Source organism: Filicampus tigris, chromosome 7 (genome assembly GCF_054856515.1).
Source record: "Filicampus tigris isolate MCC_2025a chromosome 7, RoL_Ftig_1.0, whole genome shotgun sequence".
NCBI lineage: Eukaryota > Metazoa > Chordata > Actinopteri > Syngnathiformes > Syngnathidae > Filicampus > Filicampus tigris.
The window spans coordinates 12360001-12384296 of record NC_141223.1 but is presented as its reverse complement, the minus strand read 5'-3'; the positions used below and the strand labels follow the sequence as shown (position 1 = coordinate 12384296).

Below are 24296 nucleotides of genomic sequence, written 5' to 3'. Positions count from 1 at the left end.
CCAAATACGAGTGGACTAACACTTATTCCACAAACGCAATATTTATTTATCAGAATGCCCTGTTTCAACTAGTGTGCTTGCATTGAACATATTCTTGAAAAAAATATGTTTGGGTTGACTTCCGCTTTAAGGCAAAAAATAAATAAAAATCTGGTCGTCCTCGGCAGTAGATACAACTATACTACAACAGTTTGACACATCGGCGAATCATCGCTTGCGTCACAAAGAAAGGTCAGTTCACAATTTGTTGTTATTGTGTTACATTAAATTTCATATATCAAAAGTACTAGATGTATTGGTACTCGGTATCAGAGAGTACTTAAAGAATGAATACTCATACTCGTATCAGTCTGAAAAAAGGGGTATTGAACTGCACTCCGAAACCGGCTATAATTACAACTGTGATGCACGCAACAGACATGCACCCACACACACACACACACACACACACACACACATGAGCATACAGTAAATATAAGACCAGCAATCAAATGAAAAACAGGATGTGCAACAGTAAACTGAGTGCAATTTCTTGTGCAGCATGATCACATTCATAACCTCAAAACCTTGTACAGCTCTGGAAATAATTAAGATACCAAAAAAATGGGACGTTAGTTTGACCACTTTTTTCATTTTCTGCTAATAACCGCTCTAAATGTGTAAACATTTGTGTCTGAGATTTGGGAGTTATGTTGTAAATAGTTTATATAATAGACACACAAAAAAATAATTTGCAACAGATTACCGGTATGTCATATTAAAGAAGTGCATACCGACATGCAGGGAGTGGCACAACATTAAACATACGCAACCAAATACTCTCCCTACCTCAGCTTTGGGCCAGTAAAAGTTAATATGATTTTTGACGTATGACATAAATCATAAACGGCAGTGACAATGGAAACATATTTAATTAAATATGGTTCAGTTCCTTTCTGTAAAACAGGTCATGAATATTTAGGGTACACATTTTGGGGTAAAAATCTGAATTCTGTTTGATTTCCAATAAGGTTAATATGAAAATGTATGGATTTAATCATGTATGTTTTTATGGATTTTAAAAGTTATTATCATGTAAAGGGCGGACTGAGTTTTGTAAGCTTTGCTTCCTTCCACCCCTTCTCGAAACTTTTTTTCTTTTCTCTATTGTTGTTTTGATTCTTGTGCTTGTTTGAAACAAATACAAATCAAATCAGCAATATGAGGGGTGATTGGAAAAAGTTCCCGAACACAAACTGTGGACCGCTCATCAGATAATCAAATCATTTTGCATTGCAATAAGTGGGACTTCAAATGACTGTTGAAAGGAAAATCCTACAATAGAAATGTAAATTGAATTAAAAATCTCAACCACTAATGAGAGGATTAAATATATGAAGCAAGTTCATGTTATTATTTTTGAAGAACCGAGCCGTTTTTAGCATTAAGAGAGCTGAACGTTCCCTGATGATCTTAAAGCCACTTATTGTAACAAGTTAGGACAAAAGTGGCGAGTTGGCGCCCTTACTTGAGGAAGTATCTCTGGCCAGAGGCGGTCTTGGCCATCTCCCATCCTGGAGGCAGCGGCATGTCATCCGGGATCTCGTACGACGACTGCCGCAGGTGCTGGGGGGAGGCGGCCGACGGCGGCATGCCGGACAGGGAGCCCCCGGAGACGGCGCCCATCTGCAGGGAGGCGGGCGAGGAGTGGGCGCGCACGTGATGCGGAGTGAGCGCGCCGCCGGTGCCCGCGTCCGTGCTCGCCTGCGAAATGGGACAAAAACAAGACTTTACGACTCTCATTCTCAGCGTGTAATGTGTGTCCCACTAGTGGTATGCATTGCCACCACAAGTTTTGTTTTTTTCCCACTACATTCAAGTGCAATACTGTATTAATGATCAATTTTTTTAGGAATAAAATCCCTCTCTTGTGTTTGCTGCGCTACAGTCATTTAATGTTAGCCATGATTGTGGTACAAAAAGAGTTAAGGTTTTTTTCAGGTGGTAATTGGTGTCAACAGTTTGAGAACCACTGCTTGTAATGTAACACTTTTTGTAATGTAAACGACAGTATTTCAACTGATGTTACTCAGGTAGCAATGCAGTAAGAAGGGTAGTTCTGAGGCAGTGGTCGGGCCAGGTGTAAATACTTCAGAACTAGTACATTTTCCAGGTATCTGTATTTTATATGTGCAGCATCTATTTACTTTTCTGATTACTTTTTTCTCTACATTTGAAAACTGATATCTGTTCTTTCTACTACTTATTATGAATCTGTATTTTTTTTCCCACTTTTACTCAGGTTCAGGTGTTAAATCAGTTCCTCTACTGTTACCAGTACAGTACCTGTACTTTCACTTAAGTACAGAGTTTGAATACCCCTGAGTGTAACAGAGGCAGAAGTAAAAAGTTAAATAGAGGCTCACAGCCCTGTGCATCTAATCATCTGAATGCGCAAAGCTGCAATGGCTGTGTAAACACAGATATAGCAGTTACGTCCCTCTCCGGTGAGTTCTGTCTGAAAGTCAACAAATTCTAGCTTTAGCGTAACAGGAAGGCAGTGTGAGAGTGGCTCCCTTTTCCACTTCACTTCGATTTGCCCGTATATGGTTTATGCAGTATTTATAAAACTGCATAACAGCGACATCATATCAACAGGACAGCAGCAGTGTGTCTAGCTCTACTCAGCGAAAGTCCACGAAAGGGCAGTGAAAAGCGCAACGTTGTGTGTCCAACGTATTGGAGCCCTGTACTATGGAACCATGTTGAAATCCGTACTAAAATACTACGACCCCTCTATAGTGATTCTATAGTGATATATATATATATATATATATATTATTTACAGTGAATCCCATCTCCACAAATAATCCAAAACAGCAATTGATGCCCCCATAAAGATGTAATAATGTACTCTATGCTTTTTTCAGGGCCGATACAGATACCGATTATCAGTAGTCAACTGGGCCGATAAACTTTATTTGGAGCCAATGTTCATTTTCAGCAAAAACGAAAATATTGGCATCAAAATAGTAAGAAAATGTTACTCTTAACTTTGTTGCAACATCTTTAAGCATGTTTATTGAACAATGTTTCAGGTTTGCATAATGTTGATTTTTTTTTAAATTATTATTAAAAGAATCTTTTGGTAATATACATCTCTGTTATAAAATTCGAACAAAAAGTTCAGGGAGCACCCAGGGTTGTCAGCATGTCTTAAAAAGTTAAATGAAAACTTAAACAATAGCTTCATGTAGTTTTCCATAGTAAATGAAGTCCTCCAAAATTTAAAAATGACAGAAATGGTAAAGTTTCACATATCTTTGTTTTGATTTCCACAGTTTTAAATTGATTTATTATCGGCCAGCAGAGTTTTAAAAAAGGCTGATGCCGATATTCGTCAAAAAGTCAAATATCGGTCTATGCCTACACAAGATGGCATCAAAGCACTGAGTTTATTTAAATGAAGTTCTTCGACTCACTTTTGACAGTCCACTAGCATCAAAACATTACCAGATGACGCCAAAGCAATACTGTTATTTAGCTTAAGCAATGTATCTTTGTTTATCTATCGATCCCAACAACGTATTTATACGTAAAGTGCTTTGTGACAGCTGAAGCTGTTGTGAAATGCGCTATATAAATTAAATTGTATTGCATTGTATTGTATTGTATAGTAACAGGCAGAGGCATTAAATGCTCTCCCACTAGATCGCAAAAGGGACAGAAATATTCTGCATGTCGTTGTGTTATTTTTGTTTGGTTGTGTCCCTGGATTATAATACTTTTGGATGTTTCATTATACTTGTTTTTATTTAGTTTTGACTTATGTGATTTTTTTTAATTCATTTAGTTTTCAGTAGTTTTTACAGTCGTTTTTTTTTTATTTAATCAAAAACGCCTAGTTTAATTTTTTTATTAGTTTTACTATTAGTTTTTATTTTTTTGTGAAAAATTTGTTCGTTTTTATTTTGTTAACGAAAATGTTTTTTCCATTTTAGTTTGTTATTTTGTTAGTTTTCGTAAACTAATAGTGTCGTCAATGGCGGTGGTACTCATGTTTATGAAGATACCACTATGCTACAGTTTCCCACGGAATACAATAATTAGCCCAATGTGATACTTTTGGATGTTTTGTTTTTGTTTTTGTTAGTTGTCAGTAGAGGTGTAACAAAAAAACAGGATAAACTGGAAGACCGTTTTTGATTTAAAAAGTGCGAGTGCATGGAATAAAAACCGAATCGAATCGTTCTACTTTGAAATGTATTGAGATATGTATCGAATCGGCTTTTATTGGAGAGATATATCTTAGAAGGAACTGGCACATTTACCGTACAGTACTGGCCAATTCATTCAAATGTGTGTAAAATAACAAAAAAAGTAATTGGATCATACACTATCGAACTGAACCATACTATATCCAATCGAATCATAATCTCACTGAGTTGAGTTGAACTGAACTGAATCGTTCCATTTTCAAATCGAACCGTCCTTGAATCGTTTAGCACCTAACATATCGAAAAAAAACCTATTGAATTGTCTTTTGTGGAAAGATGCATACCCCTAGTTGTCAGCATAAATAAAACATGCCTGTTCTTTTAATTGCATGTGTACGTCAACATTATAGCATTACGTGACAGATTCTTTCAGTCCTAACCAGGCACCACATTTTGATTAGCACAAAACAGTTGCAGATTGTATGTTAACGGGAAGCAAATGACCTCCTAGCGGCATAACTATTTTTAAAATGCGACAAAACAGGCGGTAACTTGTTTTTTCTCCCAGACATTCTTTTTTATAATTACAACTTCATATCTATGTTAGGAAGCGGTGCGTGTGGATGCAAGCTTGTAGTAGGCCGTGGAAGGAAGGGAAAGGAAAGGAAGGGAAGGGAAGCGGGTGTTGCAGGCAGAAAGGGATGCAGGAGGGAGGCAGAGGGGGGAGAAGGGGGGATGGAAATGGGGGGTGGGGGGTTGCTCACGCATGCGCACTGGCCAGCCAACTTCCAAAGGGGAGCAGCAACACTTGTGGGTATGAGAATAGGGTGGGGGAGGAAAAGGGGCACAAATAGGGCAAATGTGGGACTGTTGGGCTGCAAATTGAACTTAAAAAAACATTCGTACATTTTCTATGAAGATAACATAAATGTAACATTTCCACTATCAACACACAATCTGACACGTAACTCAGCCTCAATGATTTGGGTTGATTTTTTTTTTCCTGACATGTTACACATGACACAAAACGTGTGTTTTAGGCACCGTGTTGACAGTTTTAAGTATATTTGAAAATAGTGGGTGGGGGACGTGGGGTAAAATGGACTGAGGGGAAGTGTCTCCCCCCCCTCCCCTACAGGACGGGCCTGCTGTCTGGGTCGCAGCCGACACCGAGCCGAGCCTCGGAGGCCCCCGTGGGGGGGAGGGGGCTGCGGACGACTTACTTGTCTGGAGTGGGACTTGGGCTCGGGCGGCTTGAAGAAGGAGTCGGGCAGCTTCCTCATCCTCATTGGTACCGAGGGCGGCACGATGGTGTTTTTGGGGTTCATCACGGCGTTGAAGAGAGCCTCCAGGTCGGTCTCTGAGTCGCCCCGGACGTGGACGATCTGGTGTCCGGCCGGAGGGTTGTGCTGGCTCGGATCCATTGTCCCGAAAAAGTCTGGAGAGCGAAAGTTGAGGGAAAAACACAACCCCCGGGGAGAAAACAAAAAAAAAAAAACAAATCCCGAGCTTGTTTTCCTTGGATTTTCGCGCAGCAGGAAATGTGCAAAAAAAAAAAAAAAACTGTCGACACTGCTCAGTAAAAGTTATCCCAGCTCATCCTAAACTTTCCCTCCTACGAAAAAGTTGTTTGTTAGCTGTCGAAGTGTGCACACAAAGTCGACGATTTGCGGTTGTTTCTTGCGAGCATTCTCCAGGAGGCAACAAAGCGCATATCTGGAAATCTTCGTGTCGTCCCGATCCAAAAACTTTTCCACTCAAAAGAAAATGTCGAAACGCGCATACGCAAACGGCCACCAACGAGTCTCAAATGTTGTAGTTTGGGCCACGATATGAAACCCGCTCGTTGCTGGCTGGATAAATCTCCGCTGCTCACTTTGGAGGAGGGAGAAAGGGGGAAAAAAAGTTTCGCCCTAGTCGAGTCTAAACTTTGGGCAGGACATGAAACTTTATGACTCATGGGACGGCTGCTCCAGAGGCGGAGCTACCTCCAAACGGGACAGGGGCTTTTAAAGGTACAAGCTCAGGGGGGGCCGGGCAGCCTCCATCTCCATCAACTTCCTTTTAGGAAATGCTTACTTCAAAATTATTAATTTTGAGTTATTAATAGTTTATTGAAGTGTATTGAAACTTTGTTTTTACTAAATTAATAATAAGCATGAATAATTATAAGCATGAATAATTATAGTCAGTTTTCATATTATAAAAATGCATTGCAAAAAATGTCTGTTTGGCATGCGCTATTACAATTGATAGTTTATTGTTTAATCAAATGTATTGACTCTTATGTTAAACTACAGTAAGTATTCCCACCTACGGACCTCTGTCAAATGGAAATTCCCTCACCCGGAAAAAAAACGTATGCATTAAATTTTCTACTCCTATATTACATTAACGATCGATTCCTGACAACGGAGGTTCCGGTACTGTATTTGGAACCCATAGGGAAGCCCGCAATAGTGTAAACTCAAGCAGCTCCCGCTCGTACTATGGAAAAACTCTGACCGCTCCGCCATCATCGGATCCAAAACGGCGACATGTAAGTTACTTCTTTGGCATGCGTTTTACTGAAATTGCGAACGATTTTACATTTATTCATTTACATTTTCGTCTGTTGTTCATGGCATCCAAACGAAGAAGAACGGTAATGACTGTGAAAGAGAGAGTGAAATGCATCCGATTATGCGAAGCTGGACACAAAGTAAAAAACATCCAGGAGACACTTGGAGTCGGAAAAACTCAAATCTACGAGAAAAGTCCTGATGTAAAGCCACCGTCCAGCAAGAGAGCTATGGAGATGGCATGAAAAATGCTTTTGTATGCACAAGAATCACCAGACATCAGTGATGATCAACGGGACAGTTTCTTGCAATTAGGAACAAAACTGTATGATACACAGACAAACATTTTCATACAGAAAAGAATGAAGCCAACACAACGACTCAAAATAGACTCATTTTTTCCCCCAAGTCTGAGAAAAATCAACACTAAAATAAAGTATAGTTTACTGTAGTTAAGTACTGTACTGCATTGGTGTTACAGTATTTTTTCAACAGTATTTGGACGATCTTTGTTATACTGTACTGTATTTTGTTCATATACCTGTACTTTATAGTTTAGTTTCTGTTTAATAAAAATTTTGGGGAAAATATTTTTTGGGGCATTATTATTGCTTGTGTTGCTACACATTTATTTTGTTAACATACTTGCACGTTCATACAGGACATGTACTGTAGTCGTTTCCCACATAAGGAAATTCTGTTATAAGGAAAGATTGAACAGTGCAAATATAATTCCTTGCTAGAGAATACTTACTGTATTAATAAACATAAATATAGTCCATTTGGATAGTGTTAATACATTAGAAGTATAGCCTATTTGGCATGAGTTCTTACATTTAACAAGAGGTGGGCGTTCCGTCAAACTGACGTACGCCCATTTTGCTGACAATAGACGAATGACGGAACACCCTTTAAAATAGACGGACTGACGAATAACGGAAGCGGGTTTTCATCCGTCAATGTAATCGTCACTAACCGCATCCGTCAGTGATGGTCTGTCAGTCAGTCACTGACGGACCGTTAGTTCGTCAAAGGCGGATGCCCTTTTTTCTGACACTTTTTGAGGGGACTGACTGACTGATTAACGGACTTCTGACGGATTAACTGACGGATTTAAATGACGGACTGGCTGACGGATTGGCGGACTAACGATTACAAATTTCGTCACGAAAAATGACGGACTGACAAATGACAGACGGGTACCCTGGCCGCTGATGGCTGACGAATGATGGACCAGCAAAATGTTGTAAAATATCCACCTCTGTCATGACTCTGCTCTGTTTGTTTGGTTCCAAGCTAGAGTGGTGGGCGGTTCTCTCCAGCGGCGCACCTGTCACGCATCATAATCAGTGCTGTTTAAAAGGACTGCCAAGCTGTCACTTCCTCGTCCGTGCCAAGATCTCTCGTCCAAAATCCATCCCAGTAGGTGGCGGTAATATCCCATTAATAGGTGGTAAACTACCATTAATAATAATAAAAATAAATAAATAACAACTTCCTCGTCTGATTATACTTCCTCTTGCTCATGACTGTCCTCAAGTGTTGAATTCTCTAGACCTCTCTTGTTCACGCTCCGCTTATCTCGCTTCGTTTTGTATTGTCACAGCAAGTATTCTTAAGACTTAAATCTAGTCTCGGTTTTTGTATATCACAATTGGCTCTTTCTTGTCTTTTTACGACAAGCTATTTTTGTTCCTTGTCTTTTGCAAGTGTTTTTAGTTTGTCTTGTTTCTTGGTTTTTCAAACCAGTCTTTAGTTGCACTTTGTTGGTCTTGTCTATTTTGGTAATAAACTCTTTTTGTTCAAACACTATCTGAATTCACGTTTTTAGAGTCCACTTCAGTTCCGGGTCCTTCCGGGACCCTAACAACCTCTGTAATTAACAATCGTTTATTCAAGTGTATTGATACTTACTGTATATTAAATTAATAATAAGCATGAATTATAGTCAGTTTTAATATTAAATTACTTTAAAAAAAGGCTTGCAGTTGTTGGGGCATGCTGTATTAGAATTCATAATACTTTGTAATTTATTCGAGTGCATTTACTTCACTTTATGTTAAAACGAATAATCACAAATGCAATTTGAAAGCAAAAACGCTCCTTTTGGATTATAGTCTATTTGTCATTTGCTGTTGCAATTTATAATAGTTTATTTAAGTGTATTGACTTTTATGTTAAACTATTAATAAACATGAATACTTGTAGTTCATTTGAATAGTTAATATGTTTGAACTATAGCCTATTTAGCATTAGCGCTGACAATTAACAATCGTTTATTCAAGTGTATTAGCACTTATGTTAAACTAAGAAGCAAAAAGGCAAAATTTAATAGTATCAATGCACTCTTGCAATTCTTAAAAGTTACAATAGCTGATTCAAGTGTATTGACAATTTACTTATTTTAACTAATTCTAAGTGCAAATACTTTTAGTTGATTTTAATCTAGAGTTATTTAGTTTATTAGTGTTTGGATTATAGTCTGTTGGGCGTGAGCTCTTATAATTTACAACAGTTTTGTGACACTTAAACTAATGAGAACGCAAAATGAATGCAATTGGATCAAAGTCTATTTGGCATGAACCTATACAATTTACAAAAGTGTTCGCTCATTTCAAATTAATGATAAAATAGCATGCTTAGTTAATTTTAAGAGATAATTTCACTTGGGTTATGCTCTAAAAAACTTTATATTATATTCAGCATGGACTCTTCCAGTTTACAATAGTTTATTAAAGTGCAATTGCTAGTTAAGTATTTGTAATTGATATTAATCAAGCATTCTAAGAGGTAATTACCATAGTGTTCATGTCACTAGGGTTACACTGACAAAAACAAATGTAAAATCTATTTAGCATCAACACTTTTTAAACACAAATTTACAGTAGTTTATTCAAGTGTGTTGCTTTAGTATTGTTACAAATTAATAACCAGAGCTGGGCATTTTACTATAAATTAGCAGTCCGCTTATCGCCTTCCGCCTACAGCCGGGGTACCCTTTGCCCCGTCCGTTCATCCGCCATTTTGTCCAGCCGGACCAAATAGTAATTGCCTATAGATTGGACCGACTATCTTTTTAAACTGGCTTCCGTTAGCATTTACGACTATCAACTTTGACAAACTTAAGGGAAACAACAACTTTTATCCAAAGGTCCTTGTTGATGTCAGAATCCAAAGTTAACTTGCCATGATTACTTCCACTGACAGAGCGTGAAAAACGTGTCTTATCTGAAGGTGCTAAAAGGAGACGTTTTGCTGCTGCTTCTTCTTTGTTGTTGGCGGCGGCTTCTTCTTCTACGTTGTTCGCCGCCGAGGGATGGACCAGGACCGTGTGGTCGATTAAATATGAAGGATGGAACGCAGTGGCGGTTAGGTGATGCCCAGCTCTGGAAAATAGACGATTACATAATAGCCTGTTCGCCATCAACTCTTTAATTTCTGATATTGTATTTACCTGAATTGCCAGTTTACTTAATTTAGAAAATTGAATAAGCATTTTTGTAGCTCATATTATTATCATGTTAATTACATATTAGCATAGCGAGTGTATTGCCACTTATTTAATAATAATAATAAGTAAATATGCTTACTTTATGTTCATGCAGTATATAGTTATTCATTTAATATTGAATGGGGAAACTAAAACATAAGAGTCATGCAGACCTATTAGACTATTTAATCACCCAGTATGGCAATTTTTGGTGCTACACAAACACTCACACAAGATTGACATCATTATTATAAAAAAATAGTTTGGTGTTATGTTCGGTGCCCAAAAGACCCACCCGGGAGGACCTCCTGTGGGTGAAACAACAGTGACACGTGCAAAGTGTTACACCAACACGCCCAAATGTGCGACATGTGTTGTGCTTGGTTCATTCTCAACATTTTGTCGCCAGTCAACATGGTGTTGAATGTGCAGTGTGTGCATCATTGAATAAGGACTGTTGCAGAATTGTGTGCGCATAAAATAAAAGCACAATTTCCAAAATAAAAGCACCGCATAGTTTATGTTTTACTTTGACTTCATGGTCACTGTGAGGGTCGGTTAGGGACTGCGGGCGGTCCAGATATGGCCCTCAGACCATACTTTGCCGTGGTTGCAGATTTCTGTAATGTCACAATCACCAAAGCTTTTAATTGTCCCAAAGCTAAAGTAGGGAGGAGTAATTGTTTTTTGTTTCTTTTATTGGCATGCCAGTCTCCATTTGTATGAATGCGCTTAGTTTATGACCCCCAGGGGGTCCCTGGTCCCAGTTTGAGAACCACTGCCACAATGATAATGTTAAACTAATACCTTTCTTAACAGTGTCAATCTATTATACCCGTCGACAGCAAATTGTAATCAGAGATGGCTTTATGTGCCCCTAAACGTTCTTTAAACACAGATTTAAAAACATATTTGACTATTTTTCCTAGTACATCAGGTCTTAATATATATAGATATTTTCATTTTTTTTTGTACGACCTACAAAGGCTTGTGCAATATGGATTTTACCATGTGTTGTAATTTGTGGCTATAACGTTTAAAAAAAAATCCACCTGTTGCCAAACCTAACTTTTAAGTCATAAATATTACTAAATATCTTACTCTATTACATATAATTATTATTATTATTATGAGAACCTGATCTGTTAGAGAAAAAAATGAGGGCAGATTTTGAGTCACCACAAAAAATTGTTCTCGAAAAGTTTACTTGCATCTCTGATCAAAAAAAAATGCAAAAATGTGTTGACCAGTATTATTTTCTTTGTAAAAACCTCATTTTCTGTATATGTCCTCATTTTTTTAACTCCGCCCCCCTTTCTCTCAATCATGACACATAATGGCACTATTTCTCCTCTCTCTCTTTTTTTTTTTACAGTCTTTCATGAAAAGTAGATCCATGCAGTTCCCACAATTGTCATGCTAATGAGACCCCTCTTCCATTGAGAAATCATTTTGTCAAGATCCACTGTTTCTGGACGCGCAGGCTCTGTTTCCCATACATCTCGCTGAATGAATGATTATGATGGAGCCCTATTAAAAGGCGCGAAACAATGTCAGCGCAGATTAAGGGCTAGGGCCACCAATCACATGCTCATTTTTTGTGTGTGCGTGTTCTAAAAGGGCATATTCATTGTTACATGTTCTCAATTGGATCTTTGCAAAACAATGTGTAGGAGTGCAAAAAGTGATTTTTTTTTTTTTTTTTTTGTGGTGGGGGGACATAGCACTCATTGTATATTGTGAACATACTAAAAGTAGCCGTCAGTAATCCGCACACATTTAAACTGGCCGCCTTGTTTGTGGTCATCACTGTAACGCACTGGGACACATTAAAGGGAACTTCGGCAGTGATGCGAGCGGAGCGGACCACCCACTTGGAGGTGGTCTCATGTTTGGTCAACATCTTTTGAGGCATCTGTCCTCCCCTCCCCCGACTCCTCCATTTAAGACTGTGTGCTGTCCTCCAATGTCCTCAAGATGTATTATTGTCAATCAATCTATGGGTCACTTGTGTTACACTGCCTGATGTGATTGTATTATGAGATGGATCTCGTTACAGCACAGAGGGGCGATCGGGTGCCCCCGGCAGTTTAACATTTGTAACTACAGTTACAGTAGGTACATTTAAATAAAATTCCTGAGGGGCGTAGAAAGACATTTTTCAGTGTGATGGCCAGGGTGACACAACGCCTCAGTGAGGAGTGGCCATACACGTGCGCACACAACATTTGCATTCTTGAAACAAAGAAGTCGTTGTTTATCATACCATCCAGTTAGGGTTTAACGTAATAAAATTCACACATACAATTTACAACTTGCTCGCTAGTTAACAGCCAGTCAGAGTGATCAATTGTCACCGATGGCTGACGCCATTTTGCATACTGTGATCAATGGCTCTTCCATTCAAGTAATATATCACGTTTTAAAAAGCTGCCCTTTTCAAGAAAACATAGCCCAAATGTTCAATTATATTACAATCATTATTGTCACTAGAGGTTTGGCAAGTAATTAGATATTCACAGATTGTTTCGAAACTGTTCTGTTATTGGCTAAAAAACTGTTTTTGTGCTCAGACCAAAGGCACCTTGTGGCATCTTGGTGCTTATGTTGAAGTGAGTTGAGGAGCTTCACATGGACAAAAGTGACATTTTGCGACCAACTCATGACATTTACAGGCAATTTGAAATTATTTTTAGGGACGCCTCAATTACTCACAGATTTCACTTTTTGCAGCAGCTCCCCATTCGCTTCACTATATTCATTTCAAAGCCTAAAAGTAATCTTCTCGTTCAAATTGACCACGAGTAAATCTTAAAACACTAGAAGAAATATTGAAAACATTTTAAAAAGGGGGATTGTTTTATCTGATAATCTGTTTTTCAAACACTGAACTTTTTAAATCACATGCTATTAAACTCGACATTTTAAGACAGTTTGATTGCAAAACGCACAGTGGGTCACAATGACCCACAGACATTTTCAGAGTAGCAAAGAAACAAACATGACAGCAGGTAATATGTTTATTGTGGTTGGATTTCCTGTGTGTATTGCATCTCGCAGAGAGCCGTGGCATATAATTTGCTCTCAAATTCAGACTTCCTTCTATTGATTGAGGGGGTCCTTAATATTCTGGCCCGTGACTTCACCTGTCAATGCAAGGCAAGCATGACAAAGCAGCGTGTACTTGAACACCACTGCAAACTACAACCACAATAATAAACATATTGCTAAATGAATACATGACTATCTCATTTTTGTGAGAAGAAACTAATTGCTGTTATGTCTGTTTCGTAGCAGAAAGTACTCAAATCTCCAGTTAGGCAGTAAGCTTTACCTTCTTCACAAGCACTGTTTTTTTTTTTTTTTAAGTCTTCAAATGGACTGTGACAAAACGCTGGAGATTAGGGCCCCGACGCCGCGCATGCTGCAACTTGCAACCGAGTGGAAACGACTTCCCTTATTTTCCGTCTGTCTTTCTTGGGTGTTGTCCCGGCCCAGGGCTTAAATGTCACGAAAGCTCACCACCTCCTGTCAGCGATAGAGTACAGTACAACAAATGTGCTATTATGTGCTACTGAATCACTTTCTAGAAAACGGAAAAAAGTGATGAGGTTTTTGGACGGGATTCAGTACATGCTCACGCATGTGCAGAGCAGTTGAAAAAGGATAAGAAGAGTATCATCGATATGGAGGAGCCATTGACACTTTAGGTGGGCTTCCTCCACCTTTTTTTGTGGCGCAAGTCTGAGCAGGCCGAAGAAAGGGCAAAACCAGACATGTTAGAGGAGGAGCAATGTAAGCCCCCTTAAGTGGCTGATGAAGCTCAAACTCCCCCGCACCTTCACGTTCCCATTTTTGGATAATGCAAGCTACACAATCTAAAATGATCCACCTTTTGGTTATCTTATTCAGGTAGGTGCATGCAGCGTATTACTGCCTTCAAGCATTTTTAAAGAGTCAAAGAAAGTGCAACAGTAGGTTTCAGCTTGGTACAAATATTACTTATGATTGTAATAAAAAGGTACTTTGCTGCAACTACGCTGGGAAGGACATCTGCATAAAACATAAAACAATGATCACATTACAGTGATCACAAATGTAACAAAATCACCTGTTCACTTTCTTTCTGAGCCCCAAGCTTTTTGCAGAAAAATGTACAATCCTGTGCAAAGGACTAAATTGGAATTGGTGTCAAGGAAGTACAATGGTGTGTTGTCATATGAGTAATTTGTTCCATGGCCACATGGGTCATTCAGAACACTACCTCACTTTTTTCGATTGAAATGAATGGAAATGCCATTAATCCGTACCAATCTGCCTGCCAAAAACTAAAAATTTGTGAGTGTTTTCAAAAAGGAAAGATATTGTACTTTGCAAAAACAGAGAAATAGTGTTAAAACAGAATGTTAAGAAGTAAAGATTTTGTACATCATGACTTAATGCTGCATTCCAATTTGTTGTGCTGCTCCTTCCTTGTGAATCAGCCATGGCCACGGGGAGCCAGGATAATACTTTATACTTGGGCAGACACATACCAACAGAGGTGGGCACTTTACCCTTTTTTGCCAATCCATCCTCCATCCGCGACCTGGGCACCCTTCCGTCCTCGTCCCTCCCTTATTCATAAAAAGGATCGTCCTTCGACCGCGTCCATCCTCCTCCTTTTAAAGCGCTGCCGCCCTTGCATTCCGTCAGTCCGCGGCCCCCCCAAAAAAGCGTGAGTCGATTGAATTGTTTACAACTGTTTAACTAAGATAGCTTTTTGCTGCTAGCAACCACCGTCGTGATGTGATGATGAAGTTGATGATAATGACGTGGACTGGAGCAAGCCAGGGCACATCACAAGAATATTTAAGATTGCGTAATAATACAATATTATTGGGTATTGTTGCACGTTTTCACTTTTTATTGCGTTATTCCACAATAAAAATAATTATTGCAAAATAAGGCATTGCTATTTTAGGAGGAAAACGAATGTCCTTCACTTCCGGGTCATAGCTTTCATTTTTTTCCCCCCCTTGTCAGTGATATGGGTGTCCAGTAAAGGGCAGACTATGCCTGTGAGAACAATATTGCAGGCAGGGAACGTACATGAAAAAGAGCACTTCAGTGTTGTGCAGGCTTAGCAAGGCAATCTTGCTTTTTAAAAGAACACAACACGTCAGCCGGGACTTGAACCGGTAACTCCCATTTTGTGGACAGGAAGACGGAGGATGAGAAGTCTTTTAAAAAGGACGGACAATGGAAGGACGTTAGTGGGTTTTCGTCTGTTCCTCTATTTGTCCCTAACCGGGTCAAGCACAGATTTATGGGGTTGTTTTGGGTTCTTTTAAAAAGCAAGACCACTGTTCTCTTCTGCGTTACCACGGATCCGCCTTAATTAACTGCCTTTTCACTTCACTTTTCATGTGGGTTGCCTGCAGTAACATTGCACAGGTGTAGTCTGCCCTCTAGTGGCTCAATACACGTAATACACCACAGGATTTTCACTCACATACAACTGACAGAAACACGCCCTGCCTGCCTTGTGTGTGTAATCCAGGATCAGGTATGTATTGGACGTAGGAAAAAGGTGGTTATCAATTTTGTTTTGTTAGCTGTTAAAATGAGTAAATATACCTTATCCCTTTGCATGCAAAGTATGTCCTTGTGTGGGACATGTCTAGACCGTAAAAATCTTGACTTGACTGACGGAATGAGAAGGATGGAAACGCTTTAAAAGGACGAGGACGGACGGGGTCAGAGGACATTTTTTTATTTTTTTAATGAAGGATCTAGGGATGAGGACGGAAGGGTATCCATCTCATGGACGGAGGATGGACCACAAAAAAGCGTAAAGTGACCATCTCTGAACTTTATTCCGAACACAGTGGCCCTGAGGTGACCCAAAGTTTACACAGCGGGGTTCAAGTGACGCAATTCAGATTTTTTGCTCTCGAGTGGCACAACTGGGAAAGAGTTCAGAATAAACTAATCATATTCAAACACATATTAAAAGGGATGCAGCACACCTGCCACCACTTAAAGTGTCTCTGACGAACCCTAAATTAAGTTTAGATGTTATAGTAGGCTTTTCCTGACATTTTTAGCAGGCAAGCAGAAGCCTGGGGGTTTTGTCCTCACACTTACCGCTGTGCGGAACAAGAAAATTAGGCCCGAACCTTGACGCGTTTACGACATTTCAGGTATTTTTGCAATCTCAATTTATTATGTCACATACAACTGGCATTTGAACAGGGGTGTGTAGACCTTTTATATCCACTGTGCATACTCACAGAGTTGGGCATTTAACTAACTTTAAATTGAGCGTCCGTTATTCGTCCTCCGTCTGCAGCGCAGGTACCATTCCGCCGTCCGTCATCCGCCTTTTTTTATGGGGGTAAAAATATAGTATCCGTCTATAGGCCGGTCCGCCTCTAATTTTAAACGGGTATCCGTCGGCGAGTCCGACCAAACTTTCATTAGCACCTCCCACCCCCCGCTGAGCGATATTTGAAACGAAACGAAAGACTCACCACAAGGAAATATCACTGCGGCTTTGGAGCCTCCGTGCTCCATGTCCGGCCGGACTAAATTCGTCTCCTTTTAGGACCCTGAAGCTGCAAATCTTGGCCGTCCCCAAAGGGAAACGGAAGGCTCTGTTGTAGTGATTGTGGTATTTCCCTCCCCCTCTTGTAATGGTATGCTCCAGCAGCAGGAGGGAGTGACTGTGTACACGTAGTCAGAATGAGGAAATACAGGCACGCTTGAACGTACACTACTGTCCAGTGTCTCTCTGTTCACAAACAGCCTCACAGCGGCCATTGAAGCCTCCCGCCCCCGGCAAAACATGCCAAGACCTGGCAAAACGGGCGTCCAACAGTGACAGAGAGATGGACCGGTCCGTCAAATAGACGGAATGCCCAGCTCTGCTCACAATCACTTATAAACTGCAGATTTCTGCGATATACCGTACAGTAGCAGTGATTTTTGCGAAAGAGAAGTAGATGTGTCCCACCAAAAAAAAAAAAAAAAAAGTGTTAAGTGCTACTGTGGTTGGTGCACTTCATACAGGCATTAAATCGGAATCAGGCACTTGGACCTGCAGTGTAAATCCAGGTAGTTTCTTTTCTTTTTTAACGAGGGATGATCCTCACTGCTGCTGAGTGATGGCTGAACTTGCAAAGTTAGTGCGAAATGAGGGTTTGATTAGGCACACTTGGTTTCAAGGTAGTGGAACCCATTTGACCTGGACGCTAAGTGCGATATACGGCCATTCAGCTGCCATCTTGCAGGGATGGTAAGCTTCAGTCCAAGTGCTGGTCAATGCAAGCCACCTTTGCGGTACAGCTGGCAGTTGAGCCGATCCAGGGACTGAAAGATTCTCTGCTCCTCCATGGAGATGGACGTCGGCGCTGGGTGTCGGCGTTGGTACTGCTGCTGGTGTGGCTGCGAGGTCGTCCGTTGCGGTTTGCTACCACGTTCCTCCGGTGGACCGCAAGCGTACATATCGGTCAGACGGCGCTGGCTGGCAGTTTTGACGCCTGTGACAGAAAACTTCATGACATCCTTGACTTGCCGGTTTGGACCATCACTATTTGTTGCCGACCAACCTTTGCTCGGCTGATCTGTGTAGTACCCTTTTGGAGATAGCCCTACTGGATTTGTAGGCTGGAGACATGTAACCTGGAAGGTTTACATGCATGTTAAGAATGCGGAATCTAATCCAGAGGCACTGACTGGCCATAGCGTAAGAATCCGCGTATCATTGGCTTGAAATTTGAGTTGTGAAATTCGAAAGTTGAATCAAAAATAAAAAAAAAATAACATCTTACCTTATAGAATTCAGGAGGTTTCTTATTGGTTGAACCAGAAGGTCGTCGGTTCTGATCCGCAGCGGATTTGTTTGCGGTCCGCCCACCCATCAAAGCCTGACATCGGGGGGTCGCAGCTTTGTCTGAGAAAATTGAGACAAATGTAACATTAAAAATGAAAGCGAAAATGACATTTTCAGCAAAGTGGCAGCATTTTAGACACTCAACAACTAATTCATACACCTATAAACAATGCTCGGTTTTGATTGACACTGTCAGTTAGATTAATTTAACAGCAGTAGTTTAAAGTGGTGACAGTGAGGTGTTCCTAATGTTTTGGTTAATGACACAAGAGGGGCAAAATATTCCAAACAAATCAAAATCAAATCTAAATCAAAACTACAATCAAAATAAATACACAAAAATTGTTCATGGTCCAATATAACCTGCGGTGTGTTTTGTCATAAAAGCAATAGATTTTATTATAATTTTTATTTATAGAAATGTATTCAAAAACGTAATGTAATAGATGTTAATAAAAATGAATAGTATTTTTTTTAATAATAAACGTTTTTGTACATATTTTACACTATATTTTATTTTAGATACAATAAATAAATACAAATCAATATTAAATTTAACTTACATTTACAAAAGTTTGGCCAGTTTCTCATTCAATAAACTAGAAGGTATGTCCAATTTTTTTGACTAGTAGTGTATAGATAAATAAAAAGTACAAAAAAATATTCATTTAATGAAGATATTTTCATTTCTAAAATATATTTTAGTCATTTAATATGTTGATTTTATAACTGAACATGTAGCAGGTCACAACCAATTAACATTTTTGATTAGAGTTAGGGTCACATTTAAAAAAAAAAAAAAAGACTAAACAATATATGAGTTGAAAAAATGTATATTATAACATTGAAAAAAATTAGGCCAATTTTTTTTTTCAACAAACTTTGGAATACTGTTGGTTACTCTGACCTTCAGCATGCCAGAAGGGTTAATAAAGTTGTCTTGAATGTCATTACAATGTTCAGGTGTACCTAATGATGTGTGTAGTTGTTGTCCCGCGGTGCTGATGAAGGCGTTGCGGACATCCTGGCACAGCTGATAGATCTCATCGTCGGTGGGGGTGCGATCTAACACTTTTTCCCCTGATGTTGCCCCCCGCCTTCTGCCCCCCGGCGTCAGCGTATGACCAAAAGCGGGCGAGTTTTTCCAGCTGCTGTCAGGCGTGTGGCGGCTAAATGAGGGTGGCAGGCGAGCGTTGATGATGCCGCCGTCGCCCGTCATAAGTCGCTGCGTATCTTTGTGCGGAATCTCCTTAGGAGGCGGAAGAGCGAGCTGATGGCTGACACGACCCTGGTCTCCGCCGTACGGGCCCCTAGTCGGACCCCCTTGCTTCAACGTGGTCTGTAACTCCCCCCGGATCCTGGCCACTGGGACCGGGGATTGGGTGACAAAGCCCGAGGAAACCAGACCCGCCCCGACCCTGATCGAGAAGTCCCCGCGAGGGATGTGTGGCCCCACCGTGTCCGTGCCGACTTGAACCCCTACATCTGCCCACGTCTGCGAGTGGCCCTCTCTGAGCCGCGTCCCGTCGGGTTCGCCTGCCTCCTCGTCCAGCCACCGCAACTTCTTGGAGGCGTTCTTGGAGTCAGCAGCCTTGGACCTGGCTTTGGCCACTTCGATGCTGTCGCACACTAACAACTGAACGGGTTTGACAGCGTTGCCGTGAGCCCGCGGGGATTCTGTGGGCGTCTCGCCGGGCACAGTTTTAAGGATGCCTTTTGTGAATTGGACTCTGCAGGCCGCGGGCGACGAGGCCTTTGACCCGCTGGATTCTTGACTCAGGTGGCACTTTGGGCTTCCCGTATTCATGTGCTTCCACGCGCCAACGTCCGCGGACAACTTGTTGAGGTTATTCACAGAGGCGCATGTTTCCTTCTGCGTGGGCAGGTTGTAGTTGAGGTCCGCGGGGGGCCTGTGGATGTGTGGCTTCACGGCGACAAAGGTGGGCCCGGGCACTGACAATAGAGGACGCATGTCGTTGGGGCATTTGAGGTCTTGGACGGGCTTTTCCGAGTAGTGCAGGACAGCACACTTGGCGGGTTCTTCGTTGTCCAGGCTGTCCCGACTGGACAGACTGTCGGACTTGGAGCAACAGGACGCGTTGTCGTCCTGAAATGTGGAGGGAAAATGTGATGAGTGGCATATTATCACTCTTGGAGCGCCGTTGACGGGATTCCTTACAAGGAGCGGCAGTGACGGAAATAGACATCAACTGCGTTATTTTATTGGAATGGGAAGCGAAAGGTCTTGCTTAGCTCTGGTTTGATCATTAAGATGGGAAAAAAAAAATTTAAAAATTAAAAACAATAAAACAAAACACAACAAAAAAAACATTAATTATGGCCTGCATGTAGCAGCACCGGTCTCTTTGGATGGAGTCTCTGAGTGTATCAGAGATAACAGTGGGACGGCAGTGGCTCAGAGGAAAGAGCTGATTGTCCACTAACCGGAGGGTCCACTGTTTGATTCCCACTCTGTCAGAGTCACACCGGTTTACGGCTGGGTTAGGATGTCTGGTGGTTGTCGGAAGGGCTGTCGGCGCACACTGGCAGCCACGCTTCTGTCAGCCTGCGCCAGGGCAGCTGCGGCTTCACAGTGTAGTTTACCGCCACCGGCGTGTGAATGCAAGAATGCATGAAAAATGTATCCGTTGTGAGCGCTTTGGGTGTCCTAAGCGCTGTATAAATCTGATGCATTATCGTATCAGTGGAAGGTGGAAAACCGTGAACATGGCGAATCTCTGAGCATTTGACTGTTACAAGCACCTTGTAATAAATCAAAGTGTTTGACATCCGAAACCTACTACAAAGAGTGTCACAGAAGAGAGAAAAGATGACGGAGCTTCTGTAAATGTATATGTAGAATCGATGATGGAATGTTCATACACACAAACGCATGGCACTTGTGCATGTGCAGACACACACACAAACACACACACTACTAATTACTACTACCACTACTACTACTACTACTAAATAGGATGCTATTTATTGTGTAAATAGTTTGTAAAGTTTGTCAAATGTAAAATTAGTTACGCTGGTGATTATTTGTAAATACTTTATTTTGCCATCAAAAGCATTTTTTCAATGTTGTTCTTGATATTTTTTAGAAGACAGGACTATTCTGATGTTTGAGATGTCACTAAAGCAAAAATTATTTGCATTGAAGTCACTGTTGTGCATAAACCAACCCATGTTATACTGCTGATTACTAAAAAAAATGGAACAAGGTTGAAACAAACTTTTTTTTAGTGTGATGAAAAAAGAGAGTCTATAATCTTTCATTTGACAGTTTCTGTTTAGTCGTAGTCATAAAAAATACAATATTCTGTTAGCCTTGAAAGATCAGTCAGAATGTTCTAAATTGGCTGACACTGAAATGGGTCTTTTTTTATTTAATTTTTTTTTTTTTTTTTTTTCCAATCGCTGGCATTGAAAGAGTTAGAAATAAGAATCAGTTTTAGAACGGTATAATTATGTCTATGAACTGGTTCCCATGAGAAGTCATTACATTTTGGTCAGGATCCCAATAAACATGTGGATGCCAAGAATTTGTCATCTGTTTGCCGTTACAGTCCACTTATGTTTGTGCCAAATGGAGCAGTGACTGGCAATGACCTGTGATAGGCTGGCGACCAGGATAAACTGTATAGAAAATCGATGGATGGGTGAAGGAAAGTTACTAGGCAGGCAGATGTGCAATAGAACGAAAGAGGCTGCATTACATCCAGTTGCCAACAGATGGTGACATTTATTCACTCTAGTGGTTGAAAATAAACCAAAAAAAAGTCAAGAATTTGACTTCTCTTTTTTTATTTAATGAAAGCTGGCAATTTGAGCAGGCCATCTTCAAGTTGCAGGTGCCTACACGAGTACATCCTCGTTAAGAGAACGTACCTGTCCACTGTGCTCCAGTTGCTTCTCCTGCCTCTTTGGAAGGTTCTGCCACCTCCTGCCACTAGGACTCTGCTCCTGATGTCCTATGCATGCATGCACCACAAACGGAGTGTGGCAAAGGGGCGATTCTGATAACGCGGTGGCAGATTTGGAAGTGGGGGTGCTGCTCGTTTGACTGAAGACACGTAAGAAACACACAATTATATAGCTAGTAGCACATAGTAGCATGAACCCACGTATTCTTAAAATTCTCATTCAGTAATATAAGATCGAAACCTTTGCAAGAATAACAATGCTCAATTTTGGATAGTGTTAGTAAAACAGTGGTATGTGTTTCTTTGGTAAGCTCAATGTGACACACCTGCTGTATATACATTTTTGTAGATACTGTGCAATCACAGAAATAAAATCACTATTTCTTTCAAAACATTTCCTATTACCTCATTTCTGTACGAAAAATAATTGTCCTTGTTACTACTCTGAATTTGGGTTTTTGTTAGCTGCAGCTCTAATCATCAAAATTAAAATGAACAGCTAAAAAAAATACTAAATACTACAAATAATAAAACGTTCTCTAAAATATTGTATTTTTTGTGATGCACCTGTTAAGGCTTTTAAAAAAGATTTTATCTAGTGTTTGAAATATAACTTGACCGGTAAAATAACATAGGTTAACAATAATATTTATTGTGTTGTTCTGTATTGTATGTTGGCCATGTTAGAGACAACACCGAGGGCTGTTTCATGTTTTTAACAAATAAAAGTACAGAATAAAATACAATAGAGAATATAAAGAAACTCGTTTTAGTAGGTGTACTTAAAGATGACAATGGCTACATTTAAATGCAGCCAATCAACCTTTTAAACCCCGAATATTGGCAGTATTCAGGTTTTTAAAAGCCACGTAAACGCCATGTAACCAGAATATGCCCTTATTCGGGTTTTTAAAATTCTGAATATCCTGCCTGGATTACTCCCTTTCCAACCCGAATATGCGTGCGTAGTTACGGCAATCGGAACATACCGAATGCACGGCACACTCTGCGCATGCTCAACCGCAAGGAATGTTGGCCTTTGTAGTACAGGATTTGCTTGAAAGCCCGGTATCCTCTCTGTAGCGAACCTAAGTTGAATACAATGATTCCTTTGCAGCATTTTCAGTATTTTCTTTCCCTACAGCAAAAATGACACCGTATGTATACACATATATACATGTGTATAAGTCCGTATGTCTGGCGCGCAACTCGCCGGAAATACACAAACCGAAAGGGAAACAATCATGGCAAAACTCAGAGGCGTAACGTAGTGGCACACTTTTGGAACGCAGAGGAAACCGACTGCTCTATTCTTGTGGTGAGTGACATGAATATAATATGTTTTATTGACAGCAGCAAGTAACAAGCGGAAATGACGTCAAATTGCGTCATAACGTCGGTGCGTCGCCGTTTCAATCCGGTTATTCAAATGCGGGCATACCTCAGTCCACTCACGCATGTAAACGTGTTCTTCCGAATGTTGGTCATTTTGTGCGCTATATAAATAAAATTGTATTGTATTGTATTGTATTGTATTTTGGCTGCTCCAAGCTCCTTGCGAGTGTTGTCATTTTGTATTCTTGTGTTTGTCTGCTGCCCGTCCAATACTCGGCTAAATGTGCATCCTGAGTGTGGCTCTCGTGTTTTCAGGGTCGTTGGGTCACAACACAAAGAAAAAAATACAATGGACCAAGTGAGGACAAAACTCATAATTTGGGTCACTTGTAAGTCGAGGTCCCACTGTACCGATTAGAGCTTGTTAGACAGCGTTACCTGTTGATTTTAGAAGCCAGCCTGACGCCTCGGATTTGACTGAGGGCATCTTCCATATTTGGATAGTCTCTTCCCAAACCGAGCCGCTCGCATTGGGCCGGCCTCTGAGAGGGAGGCACGTAAGCCCTCTGGAAGTGCTCAGTGACATCTTTGATCTTCTGCCGGCGCTGCTGCAGGACTTCTTCACGCCGCCGTTGCTCCTGCAGCACCCACAGTCTCTGTTTCTCCCTCAGATCCCTGACACGGACAGAAACAAGAAAGTGAAACTCACTACACTATGTAGTACAACAGCTGTCCTAATTCTAATGCTCACTTTTGTTTTGACACTGTCAGACAGGAAGTAATCATTTCAGGATCGAGGTTGCAGTGTGTACAACTGCACGGCGTCATACTGACAGCAGGTCTCCGTCTCTCTGACAGTCTCAATCAAAGTTTATTACATATATGAAGTGATGGGGTGACGGTATAATA

At 40.6% G+C, this 24296-nt stretch overlaps 2 protein-coding genes across 6 annotated transcripts in view; both read right to left on the bottom strand.

Annotated features, from left to right (window-relative positions):
- Positions 1-6106, bottom strand: part of yap1 (Yes1 associated transcriptional regulator) — a 45884-nt gene extending 39778 nt beyond the window's left edge. The window contains exons 1-2 of the mRNA XM_086034894.1: positions 5420-6106; positions 1508-1743 (exon numbers count right to left, since the gene is read on the bottom strand). Coding sequence (XP_085891020.1) covers positions 1508-1743; positions 5420-5620 — 437 coding nt within the window. The 5' untranslated portion in view covers positions 5621-6106. The remainder of the gene's footprint in view (positions 1-1507; positions 1744-5419) is intronic.
- Positions 6107-10036: 3930 nt separating this feature from the next.
- cep126 (centrosomal protein 126) overlaps positions 10037-24296 on the bottom strand; it is a 22636-nt gene continuing 8376 nt past the window's right edge. For all 5 annotated transcript variants that reach the window (XM_086034890.1, XM_086034888.1, XM_086034891.1 and 2 more), the window contains 6 exons: positions 23826-24062; positions 22018-22192; positions 19093-20230; positions 18062-18183; positions 17840-17912; positions 10037-17770 (listed from right to left, as the gene is read on the bottom strand). In XM_086034890.1, coding sequence (XP_085891016.1) covers positions 17550-17770; positions 17840-17912; positions 18062-18183; positions 19093-20230; positions 22018-22192; positions 23826-24062 — 1966 coding nt within the window. In that variant the 3' untranslated portion in view covers positions 10037-17549. The remainder of the gene's footprint in view (positions 17771-17839; positions 17913-18061; positions 18184-19092; positions 20231-22017; positions 22193-23825; positions 24063-24296) is intronic.